Source organism: Chiloscyllium plagiosum, chromosome 29 (assembly GCF_004010195.1).
Source record: "Chiloscyllium plagiosum isolate BGI_BamShark_2017 chromosome 29, ASM401019v2, whole genome shotgun sequence".
In the NCBI taxonomy this organism is placed as follows: domain Eukaryota; kingdom Metazoa; phylum Chordata; class Chondrichthyes; order Orectolobiformes; family Hemiscylliidae; genus Chiloscyllium; species Chiloscyllium plagiosum.
Genome location: NC_057738.1, coordinates 24,073,150 through 24,100,454, shown reverse-complemented (window position 1 = coordinate 24,100,454; position 27,305 = coordinate 24,073,150). Strand labels below are relative to the sequence as shown.

Below are 27,305 nucleotides of genomic sequence, written 5' to 3'. Positions count from 1 at the left end.
GCTTCACAGACAGGGTGGTTAAGAACGTATTTAGCACACTTGCCTTCATTGTTCAGACCATTGATAACTAGAGTTAGGTTGTCATGTTGAGCTTGCACAGGATGTTGGTGAGGCTTTTTCTGAAGTACTGTGTCCAGTTCTGGTCCCCCTATTATAGGAAGGATATTATTAAGCTGGAGAGGGTTCAGAAAAGATTTACCAGGATGTTGCTGGGGATGGAGGGTTTGAGTTATAAGGAGAAACTGGATACGCTGGGACTTTTTTCAGTGGAGCATAGGAGGTTATGGGGTGACCTCACTGAAGTTTATAAAATCATGAGGAGTATGGATAAGGTAAATGGCAGGTGTCTTTTCCCTAAAGGTAGGGGATTTCAAGACTAGGGGGCATTTTTTTTTTTTTTAAGGTGAAAGGAGGAAAACTTAAAAATGAGGAGCAACTTTTTGGTCTTTTTTAAAAACAGTATGTTTGTGTGCAATGAGCAGCAGAGGAAGTCAGTCATAAGCTCAGAGTGGTATATGCTGGTACAGTTACAATGTTTAAAAGACACTTGGACAAGTACTAGTAGTAGTAGTGTTTGGAGGAAAATAGGCCAAGCGCAGGCAGGTGGGACTATGGTCAACATGGACAGGTTGGACCAAAGGGTCTGTTTCTGTGCTGTATGACTATGACTATGAATGCCTCTTCAGCTGGCCAGCACATTGCTTCAGTTTTTTTTCAGGATGCTTCTGCTGACTGTGAAGACGTGTTGGCCAAAAAAGGAGTCCTACTCATCAGTTAAAGTCACAGCATACAACTGTTGCAGGAAAGAAATTGGTTTTCTTCAGTTTTAGTGAGCTTTGACTGCAGAGAACAGAGAGACCCCACCTGAATTACAGAAAAACTGAACACTATATAATCTGTTTTCAACTCCAAGCTGTTGGCAAGCCAAAAAAAGGTAGTTATCAATAGTTAGTCACCAGTCCATAAACCAACTTCTTGTTGCCAACAAAAGCTGCACCTATAAACCACATGCCCATCAGCTTCAAATTGACTGTAACTCAAATCCAATTGCTGCTTGTTCAAACAGTTGTTTACAATATCTCGACACAAGGGTTAGGTTACTTCCTTTCAAAACTGCAGCCACTCTTCCAAACACTGGATTCAAAAATAGTTGTTATTTCAGTCCCTGGGTTTTTTTTGAAAAACAAACTAAAAAGTTAGTCCTTATATTTGGCACCTAATCACAGAATCTGTTCTACTCAATCCACCTGCAAGAGACACCAATTACAATCACAGATGTACAGCACAGAAACAAACCCTTCAGTCCAACTCATCCACGCCGACCAGATATCTCAACCCAATCTAGTCCCACCTGCCAGCACCTGGCCCATATCCCTCCAAACCCTTCCTATTCATATACCCATCCAAATGCTTCTTAAATGTTGCAGTTGTACTAGCCTCCACCACTTCCTCTGGCAACTCATTCCATACATGTACCACCCTCTGTGTGAAAAAGTTGTCCCTTAGGTCTCTTTTATATCTTTCCCCTCTTATCCTAAACCTATGCCCTCTAGTTCTGGACTTCCCCTCACTAGGAAAGAGACTTTGTTATTTATCCTATCCATGCCCCTCATGATTTTATAAACCTCCATAAGGTCACCCCTCAGCTTCTGACGCTCCAGGAAAAAAAGCCCTAGCCTATTCAACCTTTCCCGATAGCTCAAATCCTCCAATCCTGGCAACATCCTTGAAAAGGTTCAGAAGAGATTTACAAGTTTCATAACATCTTTCCGACAGGAAGGAGACCAGAAATGCACGCAATATTCCAACAGTGGCCTAACCAATGTCCTGTACAGCTGCAACATGACCTCCCAAATCCTGTACTCAATACTCTGACCAATTAAGGAAAGCATACCAAACACCTTCTTCATTATCCTATCTACCTGCGACTCCACTTTCAAAGAACTATGAACCTGCACTCCAAGGTCTCTTTGCTCAGCAACACTCCCTAGGACCTTACCATTAAGTGGATAAGTCCTGCTAAGATTTGCTTTCCCAAAATGCAGCATCTTGCATTTATCTAAATTAAACTCCATCTGCCACTCCTCAGCCCATTGACCCATCTAGTCAAGATCCCACTGTAATGAGGTAACCCTCTTCGCTGTCATCTACACCTCCAATTTTGGTGTCATCTGCAAACTTACTAACTATATCTCTTATGCTCAAATCCAAATCAATCATTGATATAAATGACGTGAAGAAGTGGACCCAGGACCGATCCTTGTGGCACTCCATTGGTCACAGGCCTCCAGTCTGAAAAGCAACCCTCCACCACCACCCTCTGTCTTCTACCTTTGACCCAGTTCTGTATCCAAATGGCTAGTTCTCCCTGTATTATTCAACTACATGGCAACAGTGAAATTCTGACTTCATGTTATCAGTCCCGTCATCTCAATGGAGAAAAGCTACCAACCATTAAAAGGACTGCAATGACAACAGCTTGGTTTTACTTTAATAGTATAGTTTGGACTTACACATTTTTGATCTATAGTGATTATGATGAGGCCAGCCAGCTGGACCTCACAAGGAGTTCCCTGATTGGGGCTTTGGGGCTGTTAATCTGGTCCAATCAGGGAGCTCTGGCTGACATATTAAAGAGGAGTAGGTGGGAGGGACGGGGGCTTGCTGGGTCTGTATTGTATGTATTGATTTTATGTAACTGGATTGTCTTTTTATGTACAAATGTCATTGTTGCTGTCTTGTCATGCATGAAACTGGGATTTGGGGATTGTCCTCATTTCCTTGTGAACTGGTTGAACGGTAGGGTTTGGGGCCTGGCTTTGCTGCTCCTCTCCATTGTAAAATTGCTGTCTCTTGTATACAGCTGTAAATGTTAACTGTTTTTTGTAAACGGTTTTGTAATTGTTTAGTAAAATAAAAAGATGAGTGGCAGAGATGCTGCCTGACACTGTATGAGGCAGTACATAGCCAAAGACCATTCATGTGTAAATAAAGGGCAACTTGGTGACAGGATAATGGCCTCTGTGAAGTCACTACAGATCTTTATTCTTTCTTTAGTTAATAAGTATTACTTTTTAAACTCTATAGTTTTCAGCAATAGTTCTGCAATAGACTAATCTTTATTGTGCATAAGACCAAAGCTTTCCTACTGGTCGTTTTTAAATTGGAGCACTCTATAAATTGAAGGAGTTGAATGAGTTGTGTAAATTTGTAGTTTACATACATCTCTGTTGAGGTACCTCTGCTCTTGTGACAGTTTGACTAATAGACATAAAATATCTCAATTTATTGCCAACATTTCAAATGAAACAAGACATTTCCTAAGATTGTCTTCAGTTACCCAGAAAACAGCTTTTTCACATGTTCAGCTTCAACAATACATTACTAATGCTGACAATAGAAATTCTTTTTAAAAACCCAGTATCAGGGCTGGTTTGAACAGATGCTTTTTTCAGTCCAATTATGATGCAAATATACAACAGAAAACAATCCACTTCCCAAAACAAATGCAGTCATTCATCATCTCCATAGAACAAAAAGGATATCCAAAATCAATGAAGTAGGTTTCTGATCGCAGTCCTACATCGTGCACAGCTTACAATGCACCAAGTTATGAATAATATCTGCCACAAAAAGTTTGAATTAAGCTTTGAACTTCTGCTAGTTATAAAGCTTCCACAAGAACTAAAGTTAATGGTACTCCATTTATGTATTGAAGATTGTGCTTTTTACCGGAATAAAAATGAATAAATAATTGGTAAAATTTGCATTCATCTCTTTCCCACTGAGACACAGGGTGGAGCTTAGCTCTGGACTGCAAAGGAACAGGAATTGTGAAAGCTACTGAATTCATCATATTAGCCCATGCTATGAACTAGACTCAGGAGCATGTAGGAGAAAACGTGACAAATGTTCCACTAGACAAAGCTGCAAAAGCAGGCCATATGGCCTATCACATCTACTGTGCCACTCAAAATGAGATCGTGATTGATTTGATAATCCTCAACTCAACTTCTCTGCCTTTTTCCTTGTAACTCTAGATTCTCTTACTGATCAAAATGGGGTGACATCATGGTTAGCACTGCTGCCTCACAGCGCCAGAGACCTGTGTTCAATTCCCACCTCAGGCAACTGTGTCTCGAGTTTGCATATTCTCCCCGTGTCTGCGTGGGTTTCCTCCGGTTGCTCCTGTTTCCTCCCACAATCCAAAAGTGTGCAGGTTAGGTGAATTGGCCATACTAAATTGCCCATAGTGTTAGGTGAAGGGGTCTGCGTGGGTTGCTCTTCAGAGGGTTGGTGTGGACTTGTTGGGCCGAAGGGCCTGTTTCCACACTAAGTAATCTAATCTAAAAAAAGTCTATTCAAGGCGGAAGTAATGTTTTAATGGCCCAGCCTCACCAGCTCTCGAGAAATGGGATCTCACGCACAGCGTGCTGCTGCCTAGCCTCCTAAACAGGGAGCAGACTTAGCAAGTGCCCAGAAACAAACGCTGAAACAGAGAGGAAAAGGTAACTTCGGAAAACTCCAAGCTTCAGCAGAGAGGCATTGAATCAACTAACCGAATAATCAATTATCTGAACTAAATAGTGCCCATCATCTCATTCGAATAATCGAGGTTCCTCTGTAGACTATCATAAATTGGAGCCTTAGCATCTTCCCCCCCAGACTTCAGTTACAGATTGCCATCCTAAAACTGACCTCAATACTAACCACTACATCTAATACATAATAAAAAAGGTGTCTAACCAATGGTCCCTGGTCAGGTAACCAGTACAATTGTCACTGACTCCCAAAAACTACTGGCCAAAATAATGTTGAACTTTCAAAAAAAGGTGACCATTTGTACACTCGTCAATGCCTCATGGTTTTCCAGACATGTAAATTTCCATTTAAACAGGGAAAGAAAACCTCAATTTGACACCCCTTTTAATGTGAAAATTTTTATTACAAAGTTGTGCACATAGTCAAGCATTTTAGTCTTCAGTAATTTTTGTTTCAGCTGATTAAAAATAAATAGATGAATACATATTTTATCCTCCCACTTGTACTTCGATTTACTCCCTGCTAGTGCAATAGAAGTTACAGGGCAAATCCCTTACCTGGAAGTAATGTTACATCATGTACAAACAGTTAGCAGTTCTATAAATGATTGCACATTGTGTACATATGTGCATACATTAAGGGTCCAAAGTCTTCAGGAATAGTGTCGCCTGGTTTCAAGTCCAAGTCTTTGTGTCAAATAGTGGTAATGTGGAGATTAATACTGCTTAAACTTAAATGCACATTTCACACCTTTTCACTCAATAAAGGAGGGTCGAGCACTTTGTAAGTTGTAGGAAAGAAGGGAATTCATACAGTCAATTATTGAATAGTTTGGCAATGGGAAACTTACATTACATATCTGCAGGTTGGGAGAAAGAGAGAGAGAGAGAGAGACTAAGGTAGTTTCTTTCTTTTTCTCTCTCCCACTGTCAGATACTCCACTGTATATTGTGTGGGTGTAGGGCACTGTATGAGAACAATCCCCTGGTTTTAAGCAGATCAGACAAGACACTTACAGAGATGAAGCATGAAGAAGGAAATAAGCAATCTTGTTTCTTTGTGAAAGGAGAATGTGGTCTTTGTACAAATCCATTAAACTTAACCCTATCTCATTTAATTCATTTCCTCAGGCACACTGTAATGAATCAAGATGAGTGATAGTTGGTAGTTTTGCAACATTTATGCCAAGGATTCCTCTTTGTTCTAAAGTTAGTTTTCTTTCAGATACTTCACAGAAGCCTTTCCTGATGGGATGACATGGCGTATGCTCTGTTTACAAAACAATGTGACAAATTGAATGGAATGGTGACTCTGTTAATAAGTTGATTTCTGCTAGTTCATCAATTTTTAATAATACAAAAGAATGGCAGAATACTTTATACTCTTTGTAGATCCACTAGGGGAGTACTCTTCACATCTTGCAGTTTAAATTCCATGACCTATCTTTCATAAAAAGGGTGTTTTCTCCCTGCAAAAATGTCAGCCTTGCTGGGAGTGAGTGTACAAAACTAGGCTAAAATTGAACAAATGCGTTATTAGATTAGATTCCCTGCACTGTGGAAACAGGCCATTTGGCCCAAGTCCACACTGACCCTCCGAAAAGTAACCCACCCAGATCCATTTCCCTCTGACTAATGCACCTAGCAATATGGGCAATTTAGCATTGCCTAACCACCTGACCTGCACATCTTTGGACTGTGGGAGGAAACCTACGCAGACACAGGGAGAATGTACCAACTCCACACAGACAGTTGCCCAAGGCTGGAATTGAACCCAGGTCTGTAGTGCTGTGAGGCAGCAGTGCCAACCACAGTGCTGCCCTAAAATATAAAGATGTTCAGCTGAGGGAAAACTAATTCAAAATATATTTTTTTCTCTTTCTATCCTTACAAAGCTGAGCATTAGAGACACACAATAATATCAATGTATTCCAGTATCCATTATTGTTAAAAGCAAATGTGGGGATTCAAATGTAAAATGTCAATTTTAACAAAGTATGCAAATACGTTAAATGCAATTCAGAATGATGTCAACAGTAAATACATCAGTAAGGCCAAATCTTGCAGTCTTGTCTTCAAAAAAAACACAACCCATAAAATTTGTATCTTTACCATAGAGGCAGTAAATATTCTATGATCCTAACTTCAGTGATGCATAGAGCTGATAAAACTATTTAAGTACTTTATCAATATTGCTCTGACCTAATGTGATGGATTTGATTGAAGTGCCACTTTCAGTATGAACATTAACCGTATATGTTGAGCATTTTGGAGTCTTTCTGAACTTTTGCAATCATTTGGCTGCATGGTTTGAGAAGGTCTCTATATTTTGAGTTTTCCCCATTCGTATTTTAGTTCATTGCTTTTGGTTTCTGTTTTCTTCGATATTGCTCATTACAAAGGAATAAGAATGTCCTTCCTTTGGGAAAGCCCAAGCATACAGCACCCTTGAAATGGAAATTGCTGTGCTGTCCCTGAATATTATGATTTCTGAGCTGTTGGGGCCACACTTGTGATATAGTTCAAGAATTGTACATGGATGCATCCCTGCTCTCTTTGCCTCTGCTTTAAAAAATATGCATGAGGCAAAAAAACTGCTGGAATCCAAGGCAGACAGAAAGGAGGCTGGGAGAGCGCAACAAACCAGGCAGCATCAGGTGGTGGAGAAGTCAACTTTTCGGGTGAAGAAGGGTTACACCCGAAATGTTGACTTCTCCACCTTCTGATGCTGCCTGGCTTGCTGTGTTATTCCAGCCTCCTGCTAGTCTACCTTAAAAAACAGGCAATTTTACAGTGATTAAATCTGTAACCCAATGGCCTGATCATCTGAATCAGCATTGAAATATCACTGTAACATAAAGCCTTATCTCAAAAGAGCCTTCCAAAATCAGTCAAAGGGAATCTGCTGAAGATTACAAAGTAGAGAAATAACAACTGCAGTGCATATAAGGGATGCCAGCTACATTATATTCTGAGAAAGAGATACCAGTTGGAGAGATGCCCAGCTTTCACTAGATAGCCCAGCTGCCTTGAAAACCAAGTTCCACATGTCATCCATGTGGAGACTTTTTATTAAGTGTTTTAAACATTTCCAGTGTGGGTGTCAGACTGCAGAAATATTTCCTTGCATTTCTGCAGCCAGTGCTCTGGAAGTAGCTATGATATCTTCATTGTGCAGGAGCCCACCGTGCTAAAAGTCTTTAGAAGATATATATTGGAGGATGAGTCTTAGAAAACAATAACGCTTTACATTTTTCATAACATCAAGATATTCCAAAGTTCCTGATCACCAACAAAATAGATTTGAAATATAGAGATCGTGGTAATATCAGAAATGGAGCGTTCAATCTACAGACAGAAAGATCCAAAAAAGGATTACCTCTTACCTGAATAGATCTGTTGTGGTGATTTTAGTTAAAGAATTAATATTGGCCAGTATAATGTGGAGAACACCCTTGCTTTTCTTTGAAATAGCACTGTAAATTAATTTTCATTCAACTGAGAACGACAGAGAGATGAGACCTAAGGAGCAACCTTTTCACAGAGGGTGGTACGGGTATGGAATGAGCTGCCAGAGGAAGTGGTGGAGGTTGGTACAATTGCAACATTTAAAAAGACATTTGGATGGGTATAGGAATAGGAAAGGTTTAGAGGGATATGGGCCGGGTGCTGTCAAGTGGGACTAGATTGGGTTGGGATATCTGGTCGGCATGGACAGGGTCTGTTTCCATGTTGTACATTTCTAGGACTCGAAGTAACAGTAATAATCTAAAATGGTGGACAGACACAGATTTACTGTCAGAATTACAAAATGCCAATTAAACCAAATTGGAAATTTATCCATGTAGAAACTTCTAGTTATTGTCATGTCTTCAGTACTCCAATCCAGTTCAGTAATTTAAAGCTTTACTGCTGATAATATTGTGCACTACAGTAAAACATTCAATGTGACTTAGCTTAACGATAAGCATGCACCTCACTGAACTTGGTTTCATTCCACAACCAATGTTTTTAAGTAATTAAAAGGTGAGGAATTGTCAGCTTTCTTAAAAAAAGGGAACTGAGACAGCCGTAGTCAGAATGGGCTAGATTTTACAGGATGCCCCTTCACCTCCCTCCAATTAAAAAAACCACCACCAAAGAGCAAACTGCGACACAACCATTTTCTTCTTGAAGCAGTATTATTTACATAAGATTAAGACTTCTACCTGATCGAGCCTCACCTTACACAGAAATGTCAGTTATTCGGATGGGCCAGCAGCACCAGGTTCAAGCAGTGGCCATTGCTGGGACTACAGGCAGTCCCTGATCAAGGAGGTTACAGACCTGGGCAGGCCTAACACACTACACTTCTCCACTCTTCAACTAGTCAGTGCTTCACCTGAAGCTGATATGGCTGACACTACTCTAATGCCAGGTTAGGTTGTGTGAACAGGAGTGGAAGTAAATTCAATAGGAACTTTCAAAAGGGAATTTGATAAAATACTAGAACTATAGGATGTATTCTCCTGTGTAAACTGGAGATCATCTTAACCGCAGCTGCCCCATCTTAAATTATGTCATGTCCTTTTCCCCTATCAGCCAGGTCTTTTGATGTTCATTCCCAATCAAGCATTCAAATTCTGGACTTCAAATTTCAAATCCTGAATTTGAAATTCCAGCATGGCCTTAGTTTTTCCTATCTCTAATCACCTCCAGTCCCAAAGCACACAGTGTTTAAAGCACGTTTAAATCAAACTGGTTGCTTTTTGTCCTGGATGGCATTGAGCTCACAGTGATGATGCAGCAGTACTCATTTACAGACAAATGAAAGATTATTCCATCACTCTCCTCAGTATCTTATAGATGGTGGACAGGCTTTAGGGAGGCAAGCAAGTTACTCGCCTCAGAACATAGGCGGGTGTGCGCATCAAACTCCAAGGTCAATATTGTAGGCGTTTTTCAGAAAAAAAGGGGCCTGGGCAATATAATTCTATCCATCAGAACTTTAAACTTCCCAGGTCAAAACACTACATTAGGCTAGTTAGTACTTCCTCAGAGTCCCAATGCACAGTGGAAAATATCTCAACATTCACCCACTTGCTTGCACAAGAGGAGAGCCAATATCACAAGTGCCTTCATTTACACAAGTTGCCACTGACACTGAAATTGCAGGCTATGAGCAGAGAGTAAGGAGGACGCAAAATTGGATGATCATGTTTGGAAAGAATTGGCACAAGGAAAATAGGGCAAGCAGCTACCACCTGTGCTGTACCAGTTAATGATCCGAATCTTCCTCTTGTTCATGTGAATGAAGATAGTGGTGTACTCCAATGCCTCGATCCAACTGAAGTATTAAAATATTTCATAATTTGTTTGCAGCAGCCTCCCTTAATATACACTGAAAACTAAAGAATGACTGGATGCTCACAAACTCTACAAATATAGTCCAGACCCTGTATTCAATATTGAGACCCAATTTACAAACACAGGGTGCCTATAACAACCATTTTTCGGGAGGGTTCATAAAAACTGTTATTGACTTCCAAACTGGGTTGCCATACAGAAAGTTCTCTCAACAACAATTAACACCCAAAACATGGGCATAACATTCCATCTGTTCCAGTTATGTATCAATTCATTCTAAATCACAAATATTCAGTTGGAAGGGAATCAACTTAGGACCAACTTCCACAAGATAAGAATACATGAGAGATTTGGAACATGATCAAGCCACTCGGACCTTTACAATTCAAATTGTAGCATGGCTGATCAGTGTGTGAGCTCAATTTAGCCACATATGATCTAAAACCTTTCAATAAAAATCCAAGTCCTGAAAAAATGCAATTCTAACATTCACAGCCATTTGCAAGAACTAGACTTTACAGTCCAACTACCGGATGTATGAAAAGGTGCTTCTTGATTTCATTTTAAAGTGGCCGAGCACTAATCCTGTCCTACTGGTCTGGACTCCTTAAACAGAACCTATAGTTTTCCTTCATCTACTGCATGGAATCCTTGTCATTTTAAAAACACCTCAAACTCAATTAGCCATCAAACTTTATGGGAATACAAGCCATGTTTTGTCAAATTGCTTTTAGACTGGAATTTTATGGCTCTCGGTCATTGGAAGTTGGAAGGGCATTCAATTAGGCAACGTACATGAATTGTGCCACCTTCCTTCTAAAATTATAATGTGGAAAGGCTTGTGGATGAAATTCCTGCTCCATCCCCATTGAGGTCCATAAGTCAGCAATTAATTAGTACTTAAAGACTTCATCCTGCTACCGCAAGTGAGCATGCACGAAATGCAAAGCAAACTGTCTGGGCTGCTTGGGCTCCTGAGCATTTACACTTTCAAAAAAGTCCCCTGATCAGACACAGGTGTAGATCAGGAAAGAAGTGCCTACTGAGAGCCACTGCTCACCACTGCTGCCAACCGTCGGCACTCCTCTCCCCTTGACCCCCACCCTATAAAACCGTTTTCATCATTACTTAGTGGCAAACTGGGTTGATCCTTGATCCCAGACATCAACCAAGATCTCCCAAAAGATGCTGCTATTCAAAAGAGCTGCTAGCCAATTGATCAGCAACTATTGGAGGGATTGCTACCTTGTGGCCCTCTAGCTCAGGAAAAGGTCTACCACTTACTCGTCAAGTGCACGAGCTGCTCTTAGTTTGTGCAGGCCTTCAGAGGAGAGAATGCAAGTCTTTCAGCTACTCCCCAGCCAGCAGTTGAGACCTTAGAGGCTCCGGAAAAATAATCACCTTTCATATTTTGGATCAGCCAGAGATTAAGAATATCTACAAGACACTCAGCATTTCCTAAACCAGTGATTTCAATGCCTTCAGGGATTGATATCTCCCTCTCCGAGTCGTCCTTTCTTCCATTTCATCCATCATTTATTTTTTTTAAAATTTCCTTACTTTCAGACATGAAGTACAGCCAGTCCAACTGTTGGGATACTAATGCTCCTCCATATCCGTCAATCCATTTCCTTCTTCCAAACTCAATCCTTACCACACCAATTATTTTCTCAGCTATCTTTTCTCTGGCCAAGCTAATAGACCTCAGTTTCAGCTACATACATCATACATAGAGTCATAGAGATGTACAGCATGGAAACAGACCCTTCCATATTCCTCCAAACCCTTCCTATTCATATACCCATCCAAATGCCTCTTAAAATGTTGCAGTTGTAACAGCCTCCACCACTTCCTCTGGCAGCTCATTCACGTACCACCCTCTGTATGAAAAAGTTGCCCCTGAGATCTCTTTTATATCTTTCCCCTCTCACCCTAAACCTATGCCCTCTAGTTCTAGACTCCCTGACCCCAGAGAAAAGACTTTGTCTATTTACCCTATCCATGCCCCTCAAATTTTGTAAACCTCGATAAGGTCACCCCTCAGCCTCCGATGCTCCAGGGAAAACAGCCCCAGCCTGTGGAGCCTCTCCCTATAACTCAAATCCTTCAACCCTGGCAACATCCTTGTAAATCTTTTCTGAACCCTTTCAAGTTTCACAACATCTCTCAGATAGGAAGGAGACCAGAATTGCACACAATATTCCAACTCATGGAACTTGGCACGTTGCTAAACAGTTCTGATGTTTTCTCTTCTTTTAAATATTAGGTGATTTCCCCAGTCTCCAAATTCTCTCAGTCAACTGTCTCTCCCAACTGAAGCCCTCAGTCTGGCATGTTACTGACTCAGTCTTTTCCTCTTGAAAGTGTGCCTGACGTCTTCACTCACTGATCTATCCTTTGCATCCTACACATGTGCCGTCTCAAACTCAAAGTTTAAAAAGCAAAACCTTATCTTTTGATGAGGCACTTTAACACCTTGCAGGCCCAGTTTCACATCATAACCACGAATCATTTTTCAGATCCCAAGAGAGATTTCAATAAAGGAATCTGCCATTTCTTTAACAAGTCCGCAATTCCATCTCCTTTATATACAACACTTAACTTTCTTGCCCTCACCCCATTACATTTTCTCAAAATATACTGACAAACATCGGTCTGAGATATTGACTATTTCTCACAACAGATGCGGACAATGAATGCCTTAAGTTAACCCTTTATCCTTCTAATCTTCTCCAAAGTGCTGGAATGCTACCTTCAAAATCTGTGGTAATCTCTTCCACAAATCCAAGCTGAAACCCCTCAAATCAGGCTTCTGTCCTTGCTCATCATTTGAGACTTCAGGACAGTTTTTTTAACATGGGTAAATTATCCTTCCTTGCCAGACTGCATCTACCTGCTGTCTTTGACATAATTAGCTATATCATGCTCCTTGCATAGTTAGCTATACCTTGCAAACCCACCCATCCAGACACCAATTATCCATTTCCATCCTTATCTAATAAATAACAGTGAAAGAATCACCAGCAAAGGTTATTCTCCCTTCTCCGTCACCATTGCATCTGGTGTATCTTTCTACACTGTAAACCCATCCTTGACTCTTGTTTCACATTTACATCATTCTGCTCAGCATCATCATCATCCAGAAGGAGAAAGTGAGGTCTGCAGATGCTGGAGATCAGAGCTGAAAATGTGTTGCTGGAAAAGCGCAACAGGTCAGGCAGCATCCAGGGAACAGGAGGATCGACGTTTCGGGCATAAGCCCTTCTTCAGGAATGATTCCTGAAGGGCTTATGCCCGAAACGTCGATTCTTCTGTTCCCTGGAAGCTGCCTGACCTGCTGCGCTTTTCCAGCAACACATTTTCAGCATCATCATCCAGAAGCACAGCATCATGTACGTTAGCAAAATCCAGCTCTCACTCAGAATGTCTTGTCAGACCACAAGAAATAGGAACAGAAATATGCCATTTTGCCCCTCAAGCTTGCTTCACCATTCATAGGATCATGGCTGATTCAACATTCCTGTCTTTTCTTCAATCTTTCATTCCACTACTGATCAAGAATTAGCCTAAAACATATACAACAATCCTGCTCCCACATTCTCTGTGGCATGGAGTTCCTGAGAGAAGGAATTCCTCATCTCAGACTTAAGTTAGTGTCCCTTAATTCAGAAACTAAGTCCTCTACTCCGAGACTCTCCCACGAGGGGAAATATCCTCTCAGCATTTTGCCTCTCAAGCCCCTTAAGAATCCTATTGGTTTCAATGAGATCACCTCTCAACTTTCTTAACTTTACTAAGAGTCCCAACCATTTTAGCCTTTACTCATAAGGCAACCTCTCCACACCCGAGATGAACCCAGTGAACCTTCTCTGAACTGTCTCCAATGACATTATATCCTTCCTCAAATACAGGAACCAAAAATGCTCACAGTTTTCCAGATGTAGTCTCACCATCACCTTGTACAGTTGCAGTAAGATTTCCCTACTCATACTCCAGCCCCCCCCTTGAAATAAGGGCCAACAATCCATTAGTGTCCCTGATTACCTGATGCACCTGTGCGCTTTTTGTACAAAGTCTCCCTCAAGCCCCTTTGCGTTGCAGCTTATTTTCCACCATTTAAATAAACATCTCACTTCCAAAAATGAACTACACATTTAAATTCCATTTTATCCACTTACTTAACTCATCAATATCTCTGTAACTCTCACATGACTTGTCTTGTTATCTATTTTTGCATCATCTACAAATGTGCTACAGCACATTCACTTCCTTTCTGCAAGTTAATATATATTATGAAACAGTTGTGGTCTCAGCACTGATCTCTGGGAAACCCAATGGTCATGTGTTGTCAACCTGGAAAAGTACCTCTTGTCTACACTTGCTGTTTCCTGCCCAATTCTTTAGCCATACCTATATCCCGACCCACCTGTTCTCTCTAAATTGTCAGTTTTGCCAGACATCTATCACAGGATGAGGAAAAGGTTCCTTAGCTGAAAGCCATTTTTCACACTCTTTACAAACTATGTAAAACAGGTCAGTGACTCCAGTATTCTCCCTGACAACTCTCAGGCTGAACCGGACTGTTACATGAAGGGCTTATACCCGAAACGTCAATTCTCCTGTTCCTCGGATGCTGCCTGACCTGCTGTGCTTTCCCAGCAACACACAATCTATTTTGTCTCACAATACGGCGTCATATTCAATCTGGCAATGAATTTCTGCCATGTACCTCCACCATCACTAAGGTTACATATTTCCCAACTATATCCCTCCCTCAGCTCACGTGCTGTCAAAACCCTCATCCATATGTTGGTTATGTTTAGACTCAAAAGGCACTCCTGCTGGTTCATGTTTTACCTTCATAGATTTGAGGTAATCTATTCCTCTGCTGTCAGCATCTTTATCCATTCCTCCATCACCCCTTTGATCACTGACTTACATCAGCCCCTGGTTACGGCAAAGCCTTCAAAAGGCCTTGCTGCCAAGCCTTTGTCACCACAGTTCCACCATCACCTGTAATATGTTCCAGATCTTCACCTAACTCTGCACTGTAAATATATTCACATCACATATCTTCACCAACCAAGGGCAATCCTCCTTTTAAACATTACCATATCTTTTGTCCTTAATCTCACATTGGCTCCATTACTTTCTCAGGTGGCTCGCTATCTAATATTGTTTGCTCATTCTGTACGAAGCACATTGGGATGTTTTACTGTTTGAAGAGGCTACATAAATCAAAGCAGTTGTTGTTGAACTTCACTATCACATTGTGGAGAATCTGTGCAGTAACAGCCTCTTCCTTCCTGAGATGCTACATTCAAATCTAAACACATTTGAATTATATTTGTAACTCATACTCCGCACTATTCAATTAACTTAAAAGAGATAGGTCTCCACATCAAAACAAAGGTCTCAAAATAAAAGGATTTGGCATAAACGAAATACTGCCTGCAACACACCACGATGTAGATTTTTTTTTAAAAAAACATCAAATATTAGCCTCAAGTTCAGTTCAATGATATCTATAGAGTCCAATTATTTGCTTCCATCAAATCAGGCACTACCTCCTTAAACCGCGGAATGTGGTCCAGTCACTTCAAAGATATTTGGGTCAGATAATATTTGATTTGAAAGGAACAAATAAGAGCTTACAAGCACAGAACAGGGCAAATGGAGACTAACAATAAGTAAACCGGGGTACTAAGACTTTACGACTGAAACCACGTGTTCACATTTATTAGAAATCAAGGTATACGGGTAAGTTAAATAACCGAAAAATACAGCAGATAAGCTTAACATCAAGCATGCTGTTCTGTTTGGAGTTCCCAGATATGGCTGCAGTTCACTGTTCACAGATATGCTTTATAAGAAACAAAAATCAGTACTGATACTCTTTAATAGAACTTCACGACAAATCTAAGTTAATTGTCGAAGATACAAAATTCTTGCTTCTCAAAGTGGTTGTGTGGGAGGATCCCAACACCTGCTTGTTCCAAGCTGCTTTTCCATTGTTCAACAAAGCATTAGCTCTAGCCCGTAGGGTTTCGTTTGTAACTTGTTCACTCACCAGATGCAAGTACTTCGGGGTCGTTCTCTGCAGCGAGGCTTGCACCCTCCTTTGGGGCTCCTTCATCGTCCACAGGCAGAACAGTAAAGTTAGTCGGCATTTTTACACCATGTGTGTGAACTTCAGTAACTCGTCTCGAGTGAACTTGCTGTTTCAGTTCTATTGCTTGGATCTGACCATGTGACACGTTGCCTTATATGGAAATCACCATTCTCCACCCATCTTGGGCAGAACACTTTACTGATTCAGGATGTGACTTCAGGTGTCCTGGTTTTACTGTCTTAACTGAAGCAAAAGTTTCTTGCCATCTACAACTGGGCCAGGCCTCAGGAAAGTCTGTATCTTCATTTATTAACAGGATACTTTGTAAAGCACTTTTTCTTAAAAAAGAAAAGGAAAGTTTTGCTTGATTTATTTCTTTAAGATGTACAGTTGATAACCCATATCCATTTGGATATGGAAGATTCAATTTTAGTAGTATCGAAATCTGTTTTTATTCCTACTTTAGAGGGAGAGTTGATGTAGGAGTGGAGAACAGGAGAAAAAGTCCCTCTGGCCACAGTAGTAGTTTCCCTACCTCTCAGCCAGGACACCCAGGTTCAATTCCCACCTGCTCACTTGGGCAATATTTTCTGATTATCCTGCCGAGAGATATAATGTAGAAGAGGAAAGAAATCAGAGGTTATTACAATGGAAGAATTCAATAAGCAAGAGGCTAAAGACCAACTGCATCTGGAAAAGTTACCACAGGACTGTTTTAGGAAATCTGAGAGATAAAACACAACGTGGACAAAAATATGCTTAGTGCCAGAACTAACAGGCATACTATGTGGGGTGGGGTGGGGTGTAGCAGCTTTGTTAATTCACACTCTGGTCTCAGATCTCCACCTCCTACAGTTCCAAGAGAGCCTTGAACTAATAGGTGCAACAAACTAATGGAGAGCGAAAGAAATAAACAGAGGAAGGAAGAGAAGTTAAGGGTAAAAAAACGCAAAAAAAAAGGAATTGCCAATTCCCTCAGGTTGAACTTTGGAAGACTCCAGGACAAGAGAAATCTTCAGGAATAATGGTATCTGCAACCTAAAGAAACATTACCATGGGAATTAAGTATTTTAACCATAATTCAATTAGATATGAGAGGCTGTCTAATTTCCAATTGGTGCAGGAAGTTAATGCATGGAAAATGGGTGTCCAGTGACTAAGGGCAAAGTGAAGAGGTCAGCAGATCATGTGATGAAACATCTCAATAAATCCATGTGGAGTTGGCAATAATAGGAGGATATGGGAGATGAGAAGGACAAAAGGAAAATATTGTGAGCGTGGGAGTGAAATGCAAGAATCTGCATTTACATTGCTCATTTCACATCTTCAGTGTGTTTACAAGTCAAAAATAACTACTTTATATAGATAAGCACAGCCACCCATTTGAACATGGCCATGACCTATAAACAGCATTAAGATAAGGGACAAACAGACCAGTTATTAGTGTTACGGCTGAAAATACAATTTTATTCACAATTGGCTTTATTTGCACATCAGATTACAGATATTGGTATTAAAAGGGCTGCACAAGAGGAATATTGTTGGAATGGAAATGAAAGTTTTTCAGAATTAGACTGCAGGAAACTTTGGGATGAATAGCAGTGAGAAATTTCAGCTCAAGAGTTACAAGATAAAGGCATATCAAAACCTTCTCGCACATAATTTAACATTAATATGATGTGTCACCCACCGAGACTTCCATTAACATTAAGTAGATAGCGGCTGGGCAGTAACACAAATCACCAAATTCAAAATTTTGTGAGTAAAACAAGGTAGTTTTTAAAAAATGCTCCAAGTAGAAACAGTTTAAAAACAGGAGTAAAAGCAAAGTGTCAGGAGTGAGGGTGATGGGTTGAACTGGGTTGACTGCCCAATAGTGACAGGACCCAGATTGTGAATGTTTTTGTATCACCAAAGCTGGTATTAATTGCACATCCCTTAATAACCACACGTAGGTGGCATTAAGCTGCCTGAACAATTATATCTGTGTGGTTAAAATGTACTCCCAATAGCCATGTCAAGTTGGGAATTCTAAAATGTAGACACAGCAAAATGAAGAAACAGTCAGAAGCTTCCATATCAGGAAGGTGCCTGACTTGGTCCTTCTAGAGACTGTGGGTATGGGAGGTTCTGCTTTGCATCCTGTAAATTTACAGAGTAGGTTACTGATAGATAGGAGAAAGTGAGGACTGCAGATGCTGGAGATCAGAGCTGAAAATGTGTTGCTGGAAAAGCGCAGCAGGTCAGGCAGCATCCAAGGAGCAGGAGAATCGACGTTTCGGGCTTGGCACACTTTCCTCATTCCTGAAGAAGGGCTCATGCCCGAAACATCGATTTTCCTGCTCCTTGGATACTGATGGATAGGCAGACCTTCAACAAGTAAAGAGTGTTCTGGGCAGCATCCAGTTTCTTGAATGACGTCATTGTATGTAACAACATAAGACACAGAGGCAAACTTTCAATTTGCAGCCTGAGAATAACATTGATATTATGAATAAAAGTAAATGGAAAAGAATATTGTTCATATTCCAAAACAGCTGACTGACTTTACACCAGTTGAATGCTAAGGCAGTAAGTTGGAAGTCTTGTATGGTTTCAGAGGGTTAGAGTTTTACAGCGGCTGCAGAACATCCTCTCCACTTCACCACAATTAATTCTACTATCCTCTTAAATATAAAAACCAAAGTGCTGGCAGATTATCTGTTCATGACAAGACATCACAGCACAGCCCAACTCCAGTCTCACTTTATGCTCATACACGTGCAATCTCAGGGACTGCAATCATTGACTGATTTTCTTCTATTATCCACATGCTTGGTTTCCAACTGCATCAAGAAAGAGCAACTAAGGTTACACAGACTGGGGAATGACCCATTCCAATTAGAAAGCCCATTTCTTTAAACTAATGATGTTTTAAGATTGGCATAGCCTAGATCTAGAAGTGGTTGAAAATTAACAGATCACAAGATTATTACAGATGTGGAAAGCCATTCACGCCTCTAAATGCATCCAAATAGATCTCATCTATTTGTTTTCGAAGACTTCAAGATTTAAAATCGACTTTCCTATCTAGGAATTTTCTAATGGTGTATGAGGACAGTCCTAACATTTATCCTAAAATACGGATTCTTAGGTTGGAGCGACTCTTGTTATAGTAACTTGTTTAATTACAAGATCATTTCTCATATACTAAGCCTGAGGTGATTAGTCTCTTCAATCTTTCCTCACAACACAGACCAAAAGCCGCAAGGCTGATTGCAAGTGTCCTTAAACATCGCCACCAGCACTTCAACATTTACTTTGTTTCACAACGTACAGAGCAGGATACTGCATTCAAATTACAATCTGATCGGAGCACAGTACAGCTCAGATGTTACTTCTTGTGCGTTACACAGTTCAATGGTCTGTTGTTTTGATCTGCTAAAACCTCTTAACCTTTTAACCTCTAAAAAGGTTAAGTCATCCTCCGCCAAAAAAAAGTGATAGTCATTTTAACTCCAAAATAATATTCTCCAGGAAAAACTGTATGTGAAAGCAAAACTCAGAGATCCTAAGACAGCACCTTTCAAACCCACATCCACTTCCATCTAGAAACAAGGGCAGCATGTACACGGAACACCACCACATGTACGTTCCCCTCCAAGTCACTCATATTGCCATTCCTTCACTGTCACTGGGTCAAAATCCTGCAATTGCCGCCCTAAGGGCAATGTGGGCCCACCTACAACACATGGACTGCAACGATTCAAGAAATCAGTTCACCTCCACCTTCGCAAGGGCAACTAGGGACAGGCAATAAATGCTAGCAACACCCAGGTCCCACAAGGGAATAAAAAAGAGAATGCTTAAATTCCTAGAATCTAAAACAGAAAATATTGAAAAAAATCTGTAAAGAGAAAAGTTGACCTTTTTAATGGCAACTGAAAACTAGAATACCAGGGAAAATGCAAGCTCACACATTCTCTTACCTTTCTTCAAATAACTTAATGAGATTTTCTTTTATATTCAACCAGGAGAGCAGATGAACTTTTTATTTAATCTTACTCAAAAGTGCAACACCATGTATTGTTGCAGTACCAGGAGAGCCAATCTAGATTTTGTGCTCAATCTCCCTAACACACTCACTTGGGAGAGATTTTTTTTTAAAACATTGATTGGCAGTTTTTAAAATCTTAGCAAATTGAAAGAGATAATGTCTGTTGGTTACTATATAATACAAGATTCCCCTTTAGTTTGTCCATTCTGTAAAGATTTACTTGGAATAGATAAACAGAAAACTAGAATCTAGACACTATTGTCTTGCAAAAGAATTAAATCAGTCTCGTCTTAAAAAAGCAACTTGGAGGTCAAACTGGAACTACAAACTATTCATTTATTGTTACACAAGATCATAACTTTTGGAGATGTTGAATTTGATACTTGAGATATGATGGCAATAAGTGTCTTTGGGTGAAAAAAATCTGCCTCAATAGCTTTTCTACAAAATTTTCAGTTTGTTTCAGAATTTAGAAACAAGAGGAAAGTTGCACTCAGACCACTAAAAGGCTGTAAGCAAAGACAGGTCAGTCTCCCTCTGTGACTGGAAGAAACCCATTAATCAACATCTTCGAAAAAAACTTCTAACTCCTCAAGCAAAGACCAAGGTCTAACTGACCAGCCACTGAATTGAGATACCAGGTTAACAACAGGCAAATTGACCAACTTAAAATCACTAAGATGATTATTCATATATTTGTGACTTGGGTCTTCAAATAGCAGGGCTCAGTTTCTGGTGCTCTTCCTATTAGGATTGTGACAATTCTAGGGCAGCATAGTGCCTCAGTGGTTAACACGACTGCCTCACAGCACCATGAACCGGAGTTCAATTCCAACCTTTGGCAACGGTTTGTGTGGAGTTTGCTCATTCTCCCAGTGTCTGCATGGGTTTCCTCCTCAGTTCAAAGATGTGCAGATTAGGTGGATTGACCATATCAACTGCCCATAGTGTCCACGGATGTGTAGGCTAAGCGGATTAGCCATGGGAAGTGCAGGGTTACAGGGATAAGGTGGGGGGTGGGGGGTGGGATGTTCTTCAGAGGGTTGGTGCAGACTGAATTAGCCAAAATGGCCTGCTTCCACGCTGTTGGGAATTCTAATGATTTCTATTCTAAAAATTCCCATCAAGTATTTTAATTTATCTTGCAGTTCTGAAGAAGGGTCACTTATGTAACATTAGCAAGCCCATTCTCGTATGTTCACAAATTGCTGAGCTTGCCCTCCCATTTTCGCTTTAAAATTTCAAATTAATCTTCACAGGAAGGGACACACTTAGAAAGGAAAGGGCTGATGTTTTCCCCCCAAGTCTAGTTGTGGTGTTGAATGATTCTCCTTTAGAGCTTCTTTAATGATTCTGTAGCAATCATAAAAAGATGGTATCTTGCATGCTGTGCAGCAGTTAGCACCAAGTCTTACTTAATTTTGTTCAGCAACTCCCAAACAGGATGAAAATAACAAGTCTCAGCAGGCAAGTTTTATCCTTTGTGCCAGACATAGAACAGCACCAACTGTGCAGAAAATGGGCAACCCATACAAGAGGATGAAATTAACAATGCATGCAGAACTACAAAAAAAAGATTTGGAAAGCCCAATAGTATAAAAACAATCCTTCCTTCTGAGCTTTTCTTTTCCCATTACCAAACTATTTCAAAACAGTTCTTCTCAAGACTTCATCCTAATCCAATCAGCAGCAAACATTACTCATTATGTGACAAATTAGGGAGACAGGTATCCTAAAACATTTTCCATATTCATACAACTGCCCTCAGAGGATGATTTAAAATTTAGTTAAGGCTCATCCAGAATTAACAGTCCAATTCTGGTCATCTCAGAGACTGGATGCTGCCTAAAAGGTACAGCGGTAGAATTAACATTAATTTTAAAGGGCCTTTGGCTGTTGTGATAGTCTCATGGAGAAAGTTGTTCTACCCTAGTAATGCAGAAAAACAACATTTTTGGTGTTACTAAAATTGATGAAGGGACTAGACTATGTAAACAGAAAATTATAGCATTATACATCAATAGGACTAGGCCTGTGTTTATTATGTTGCATCTGATGCCTGCAAACAGACCAGACCCATCCTGTCGTGCAGGCACTTTCACACGCTGCTGTGCTCCTCTGCTCCGCACACAAATACAACTGTAAAACTTGATGGGAATGGAAACTGAATCCAGCATCTGTAGTCCAATGGCACTCTACCTCCAACCAGCAAGTCAGCAATCCTGGAGATTGCATCACATAACACATTGACCATGCAACACCTAAAATCATTAGATTATATATGATCATTACAAGTGTAATTGCATTTAGCTTCAAAATTAGTTCATCTGCATTAGAATATTATTGCTTATGATTCTCGGCTGAGTTGAGTTACTGTCCAAGGTGTTGCAAGGCCTCCTATCAGCATGCAGTGAGAAAGTAGCCAGATGGTCTGGTAAGGCTTTATCCTTATTGTTGCTGTTCCTGCATCTGGAAACCATGATAATGCTACCACCAATCCTGCATGTGACTTAATCCAAGGCAAAGCAGCCCATTTGTTCAGTGCCTCATGTAAACGCCTTCAGTCATTCACTCCACTACAGATTACTTGTGTACCATCTACAAGAAGTTTTGCAACAACACCAAAACTCTTTATACGTGCAACCTCTACTCCCTGGAAGAACAAAAACAGGAATTGTATGGGAATGCCAACCTGCAAGTTCTCCTTCAAGTCACACACTCCTAACTTATAAACATATCACCATTCCTTCAGTGTCATTGAGTCAAATGCTGAAACTCTTTCTCCCCCTCCACCCAGTAACACTATGAGTGTACCTACACGACACAGACTGCAGCAGTTTAAGTTGACAGCTCATCACCTTCAGTGGCAAATAGGGATAGACAATAAGTACTAGCAGGGCAGTGATTCCTACACTCAGTGATTGAACTTTTAGAACACCCCACATCCAATCTCCAGCAAAGAAATATTGACAGCCATTACTGTAGAATTCCCATTCCTCTTCTAAGCTCAGTCCGTGTGGTTGTGGTTTTTGCAGAGGGGTGAAATGTGGTTCTTTGCAGCAGAGTATCACCACCACATTATCATCTCCATAATTATTTACCTCCCAAGCTGCTCAGGGTCACACCTCAAGAGACCAATGTCCGGTTTTGCAAGTGAACCTGCCATTCCACAAATGAGGATCCTTATGCCTGGTGCAGTTTCCAGCTTTTTGGGTTTTGTATTCTTGACCCAGCATCCATAGCATCAGAGAAACTCCTCTATTCCTGAAAGTCATACAAGCTTCCAATTGCAGAGATACAACAATTTCTCTGCTATTGTGGATACCGGCTAGAAATTCTAATTTCACACAATATTTTTCAACAGTTGCTGTCATGCATGTCCATGTTTGAATTTGCAAATAGACTAAGGGTTTGGATGACTGCCGATGTGTAATTTGCATGTATGTGGCTTCAATGTGCATCTTGCACCCACTAACAAGTACTTGGGCAGTCATCAAGTTTGTCTTTTATTTTTGCAGATGTCCACCTGTTCAAGTCAAATTGTGTTCTCTACTGTCTTTGCTCCATTTTACTCAATATCTGGAAGTATGTCCAAAAGTCCCTGATGGATGTAGTCCATCAGAGCCTGTAGGTTTACCAAGCTCTCCCTCCAACCTATATTAAAATGTTCAGTTTCTTCTTTAATCCCAATATGCTAATATTGCTGGTTTAAAAAAAACTAAGCAATGTTTCAGATTTTAGCTCATGTATTCCTTACTGATCATAACTGAATGTTTGTCCTTGATATGTCTAACATTGCTTACTTAATATTTGTTATTTTCATGTAGCAATTCTACTTAATTTTCATAACTGTACTGATTTCTTTCTTAAACGTTTTGCATTACCTTTCACCATTCTCATTTGTACTGTCCATGCCCTTTTAAGTCACAGAGTCAAAGAGCATGGGAACAGACCCTTCCGTCCAACCAGTCCCTTCTGACCATATCTGAAAAATGTGTTGCTGGAAAAGCACAGCAGGTCAGGCAGCATCCAAGGAGCAGGAGAATCGACGTTTCGGGCATAAGCCATTCTTCAGGAATCTGACCTTCTGACCATATTCCCAAATTAAACTAGTCACACCTGCCTGTGCTTGGTCCATTTCCCTCTCAACCTTTCTTATTCATGTACTTATCCAAACACCTTTTAAAATGTTGCAACTGTGCTTGCATTCACCACTTCCTCTAAAAGTTCATTCCACACCCAAAAAAAAATTGCCCCATATGTCTTTTTTAAAAAATCTTTCTTCTCACTTTAAAAACAATAGACAATAGGTGCAGGAGTAGGCCATTCTGCCCTTCAAGCCTGTACCACCATTCAATATGATCATGGCTGATCATCCTTAATCAGTATCCTGTTCCTGCCTTATCTCCATAACCCTTGATTCCACTATCCTTGAGAGCTCTATCCAACTCTTTCTTAAATGAATCCAGAGACTGGGCCTCCACTGCCCTCTGGGGCAGAGCATTCAACACAGCCACCACTCTCTGGGTGAAGAAGTTTCTCCTCATCTCTGTTCTAAGTGGTCTACCCTGTATTTTTAAGCTGTGTCCTCTGGTTCGGCACTCACCCATCAGCGGAAACATGTTTCCTGCCTCCAGAGTATCCAATCCTTTAATAATCTTATATATCTCAAATCATATCCCCTCTCAGTCTTCTAAACTCAAGGATATACAAGCTCAGTCGCTCCAGGTCTTTCAGCGTAAGGTAGTCCCGCCATTCCAGGAATTGACCTCGTGAACCTACGCTGCACTCCCTTAATAGCCAGAATGTCTTTCCTCAAATTTGGAGACCAGAACTGCACACAGTACTCGAGGTGTGGTCTCAACAGGGCCCTGTACAGCTGCAGAAGAACTTCTTTGCTTCTATACTCAATCCCTCTTGTAATGAAGGCCAGCATACTAATAGCCTTCTTCACTACCTGCTGTACCTGAATGCTTACCTTCAATGACTGGTGTACAAGAATACCCAGATCTCTTTGTACTGCCCCTTTACCGAAATTGATTCCATTGAGGTAGTAATCTGCCTTCCTGTTCTTGCCACCAAAGTGGATAACCATATATCTATCCACATTAAACTGCATCTGCCATGCATCTGACCACTCTCCTAACCTGTCCAGGTAACCCAGGTAATCTCCTAACATCCTCCTCACATTTCACCCTGCCACCCAGCTTAGTATCATCAGCAAATTTGCTCATGTTATTACTAATACCATCTTCTATATCATTAACATATATTGTGAAAAGCTGCGGTCCCAGCACTGATCCTTGCGGTACCCCACTGGTCACTGCCTGCCATTCTGAAATGGAGCCGTTTATCACTACTCTTTGTTTCCTATCAGCCAACCAACTTTCAATCCAAGTTAGTACTTTGCCCCCAATACCATGCGCCCTAATTTTGCTCACTAACCTCCTATGTGGGACTTTATCAAAAGCTTTCTGAAAGTCCAGGTACACTACATCTACTGGATCTCCCTCGCCCATCTTCAGAGTTACAGCCTCAAAAAATTCCAGAAAATTAGTCAAGCATGATTTCCCCTTCATAAATCCATGCTGACTCTGACCTATCCTGTTACTACTATCCAGATGTGTCGTAATTTCATCCTTTATAATAGACTCCAGCATCTTTCCCACCACTGAGGTCAGGCTAATTGGTCTATAATTTCCTGCTTTCTCTCTCCCACCTTTCTTAAAAAGTGGTACAACATTAGCCACCTTCCAATCCGCAGGAACTGATCCCGAATCTATCGAACTCTGGAAAATAATCACCAACGCATCCAAAATTTCTCGAGCCATCTCCTTCAGTACCCTGGGATGTAGACCATCAGGCCCCGGGGACTTATCAACGTCGGAGGGCTGCTGTGTTTCCACATTGTAGGGAATCTAATCTAATCTTAATTCAGGCAAGAATCGCAAACATTTCTTTTCTTTTATGCATATGGAAATAGTACGCACACAGCAGCAGCTCTGTGAAATAACGAAAGTACTGGGCTTCCAATAGAGAGTACTGGCATACACACTTCTAATGTCATAACATTGAAGACCTGGCTCTGTTAAGCTGGACTGGAGTAGATTTACTACCTCCTTGGTGTTTTCGAATTCAATGGGCCAAACACTCTTTTCTGATTCCAGTATTCCAACTCCGAGGATCTTTCTTCCTTTTTGGAATGAACTGATCCTGCATCTTCTGCATTATACACAGAAATTTCCGCCAGTGTTCTTCCACTGTCATCCCTGCTAAGATATTGCACCATTGAACTTTGGCCAGCTCCTCCCTCATAGCTCCATAGTTCCCTTTATTCAACAGAAATATTGTCAGTTCCGATTGTATCCTCTCCCTCTCAAATTGCAGATTGAAGCTTATTGTATTATGGTCACTACTTCCCAATGGCTCCTTCACTTCGAGGTCCCTGATCAATTCTGGTTCGTTGCACAATACCAAATCCAGAATTGCCTTCTCCCTGGTAGGCTCCAGCATCAGCTGTTCTAAGAATCCATCTCGGAGGCACTCCACAAAGTCTCTTTCTTGAGGTCCAATACCATCTTGATTCTCCCAGTCTCCCTGCATGTTGAAATCCCCCATAACAACTGCAGTAACATCTTGCGACAGGCCAATTTCAGCTCCTGATTCAAATTACATCCGAATCCATACTACTGTTTGAGGGCCTGTAGGTAACTCCCAAGAGGGTCTTTTTACCCTTAGAGTTTCTCAGCTCTATCCACACTGACTCTACATCCCCTGATTCTAGGTCCCCCCGCGCAAGGGACTGAATATCATCCCTTACCAACATGGCCACCCCACCCCTTCTGCCCATCACTCTGTCCTTATGAAAGCATGTGTAGCCTTGAATATTCATTTCCCAGGCCCTGTCCACTTGAAGCCAAGTCTCAGTTATCCCCATAATATCGTATCTGCCAAATTCCAAAAGCGCCTCAAGCTCATCCATCTTAGTTTTGCCCCTTAGTTTTGAAATCCTCCACCCTAGGGAGAAAACACCTGCCATTTACCTTATCTATATCCCTCATGATTTTATAAACCTCTATAAGCTCAGCTCTCAACCGTCTATGCTCCAGTGAAAAAAGTCACAGCCTATCCAGCCTCTCCTTATAACTCAAACCTTCCATTTCCGGCGACATCCTGGTAAATCTTTTCTGAACCCTCTCCAGTTTAATAATATTCTTCCTATAAACAGGGCAACCAGAACTGGACACTGCTCCAGAAGAAGTCTCACTAA

At 40.8% G+C, this 27,305-nt stretch overlaps 1 protein-coding gene across 3 annotated transcripts in view; it reads right to left on the bottom strand.

The window, feature by feature from the left end:
- The window catches only part of slc12a7b (solute carrier family 12 member 7b), a 246,993-nt gene that overhangs the window by 149,917 nt on the left and 69,771 nt on the right, over positions 1 to 27,305 (bottom strand). The window contains exon 1 of one of the 3 annotated variants that reach the window (XM_043719308.1): positions 15,958 to 16,319. The exons of the other annotated variants lie outside the window; for them this stretch is intronic. Coding sequence (XP_043575243.1) covers positions 15,958 to 16,057 — 100 coding nt within the window. The 5' untranslated portion in view covers positions 16,058 to 16,319. Of the gene's footprint in view, positions 1 to 15,957; positions 16,320 to 27,305 lie in introns of those variants that run through there. 3 annotated transcript variants of the gene reach the window in all.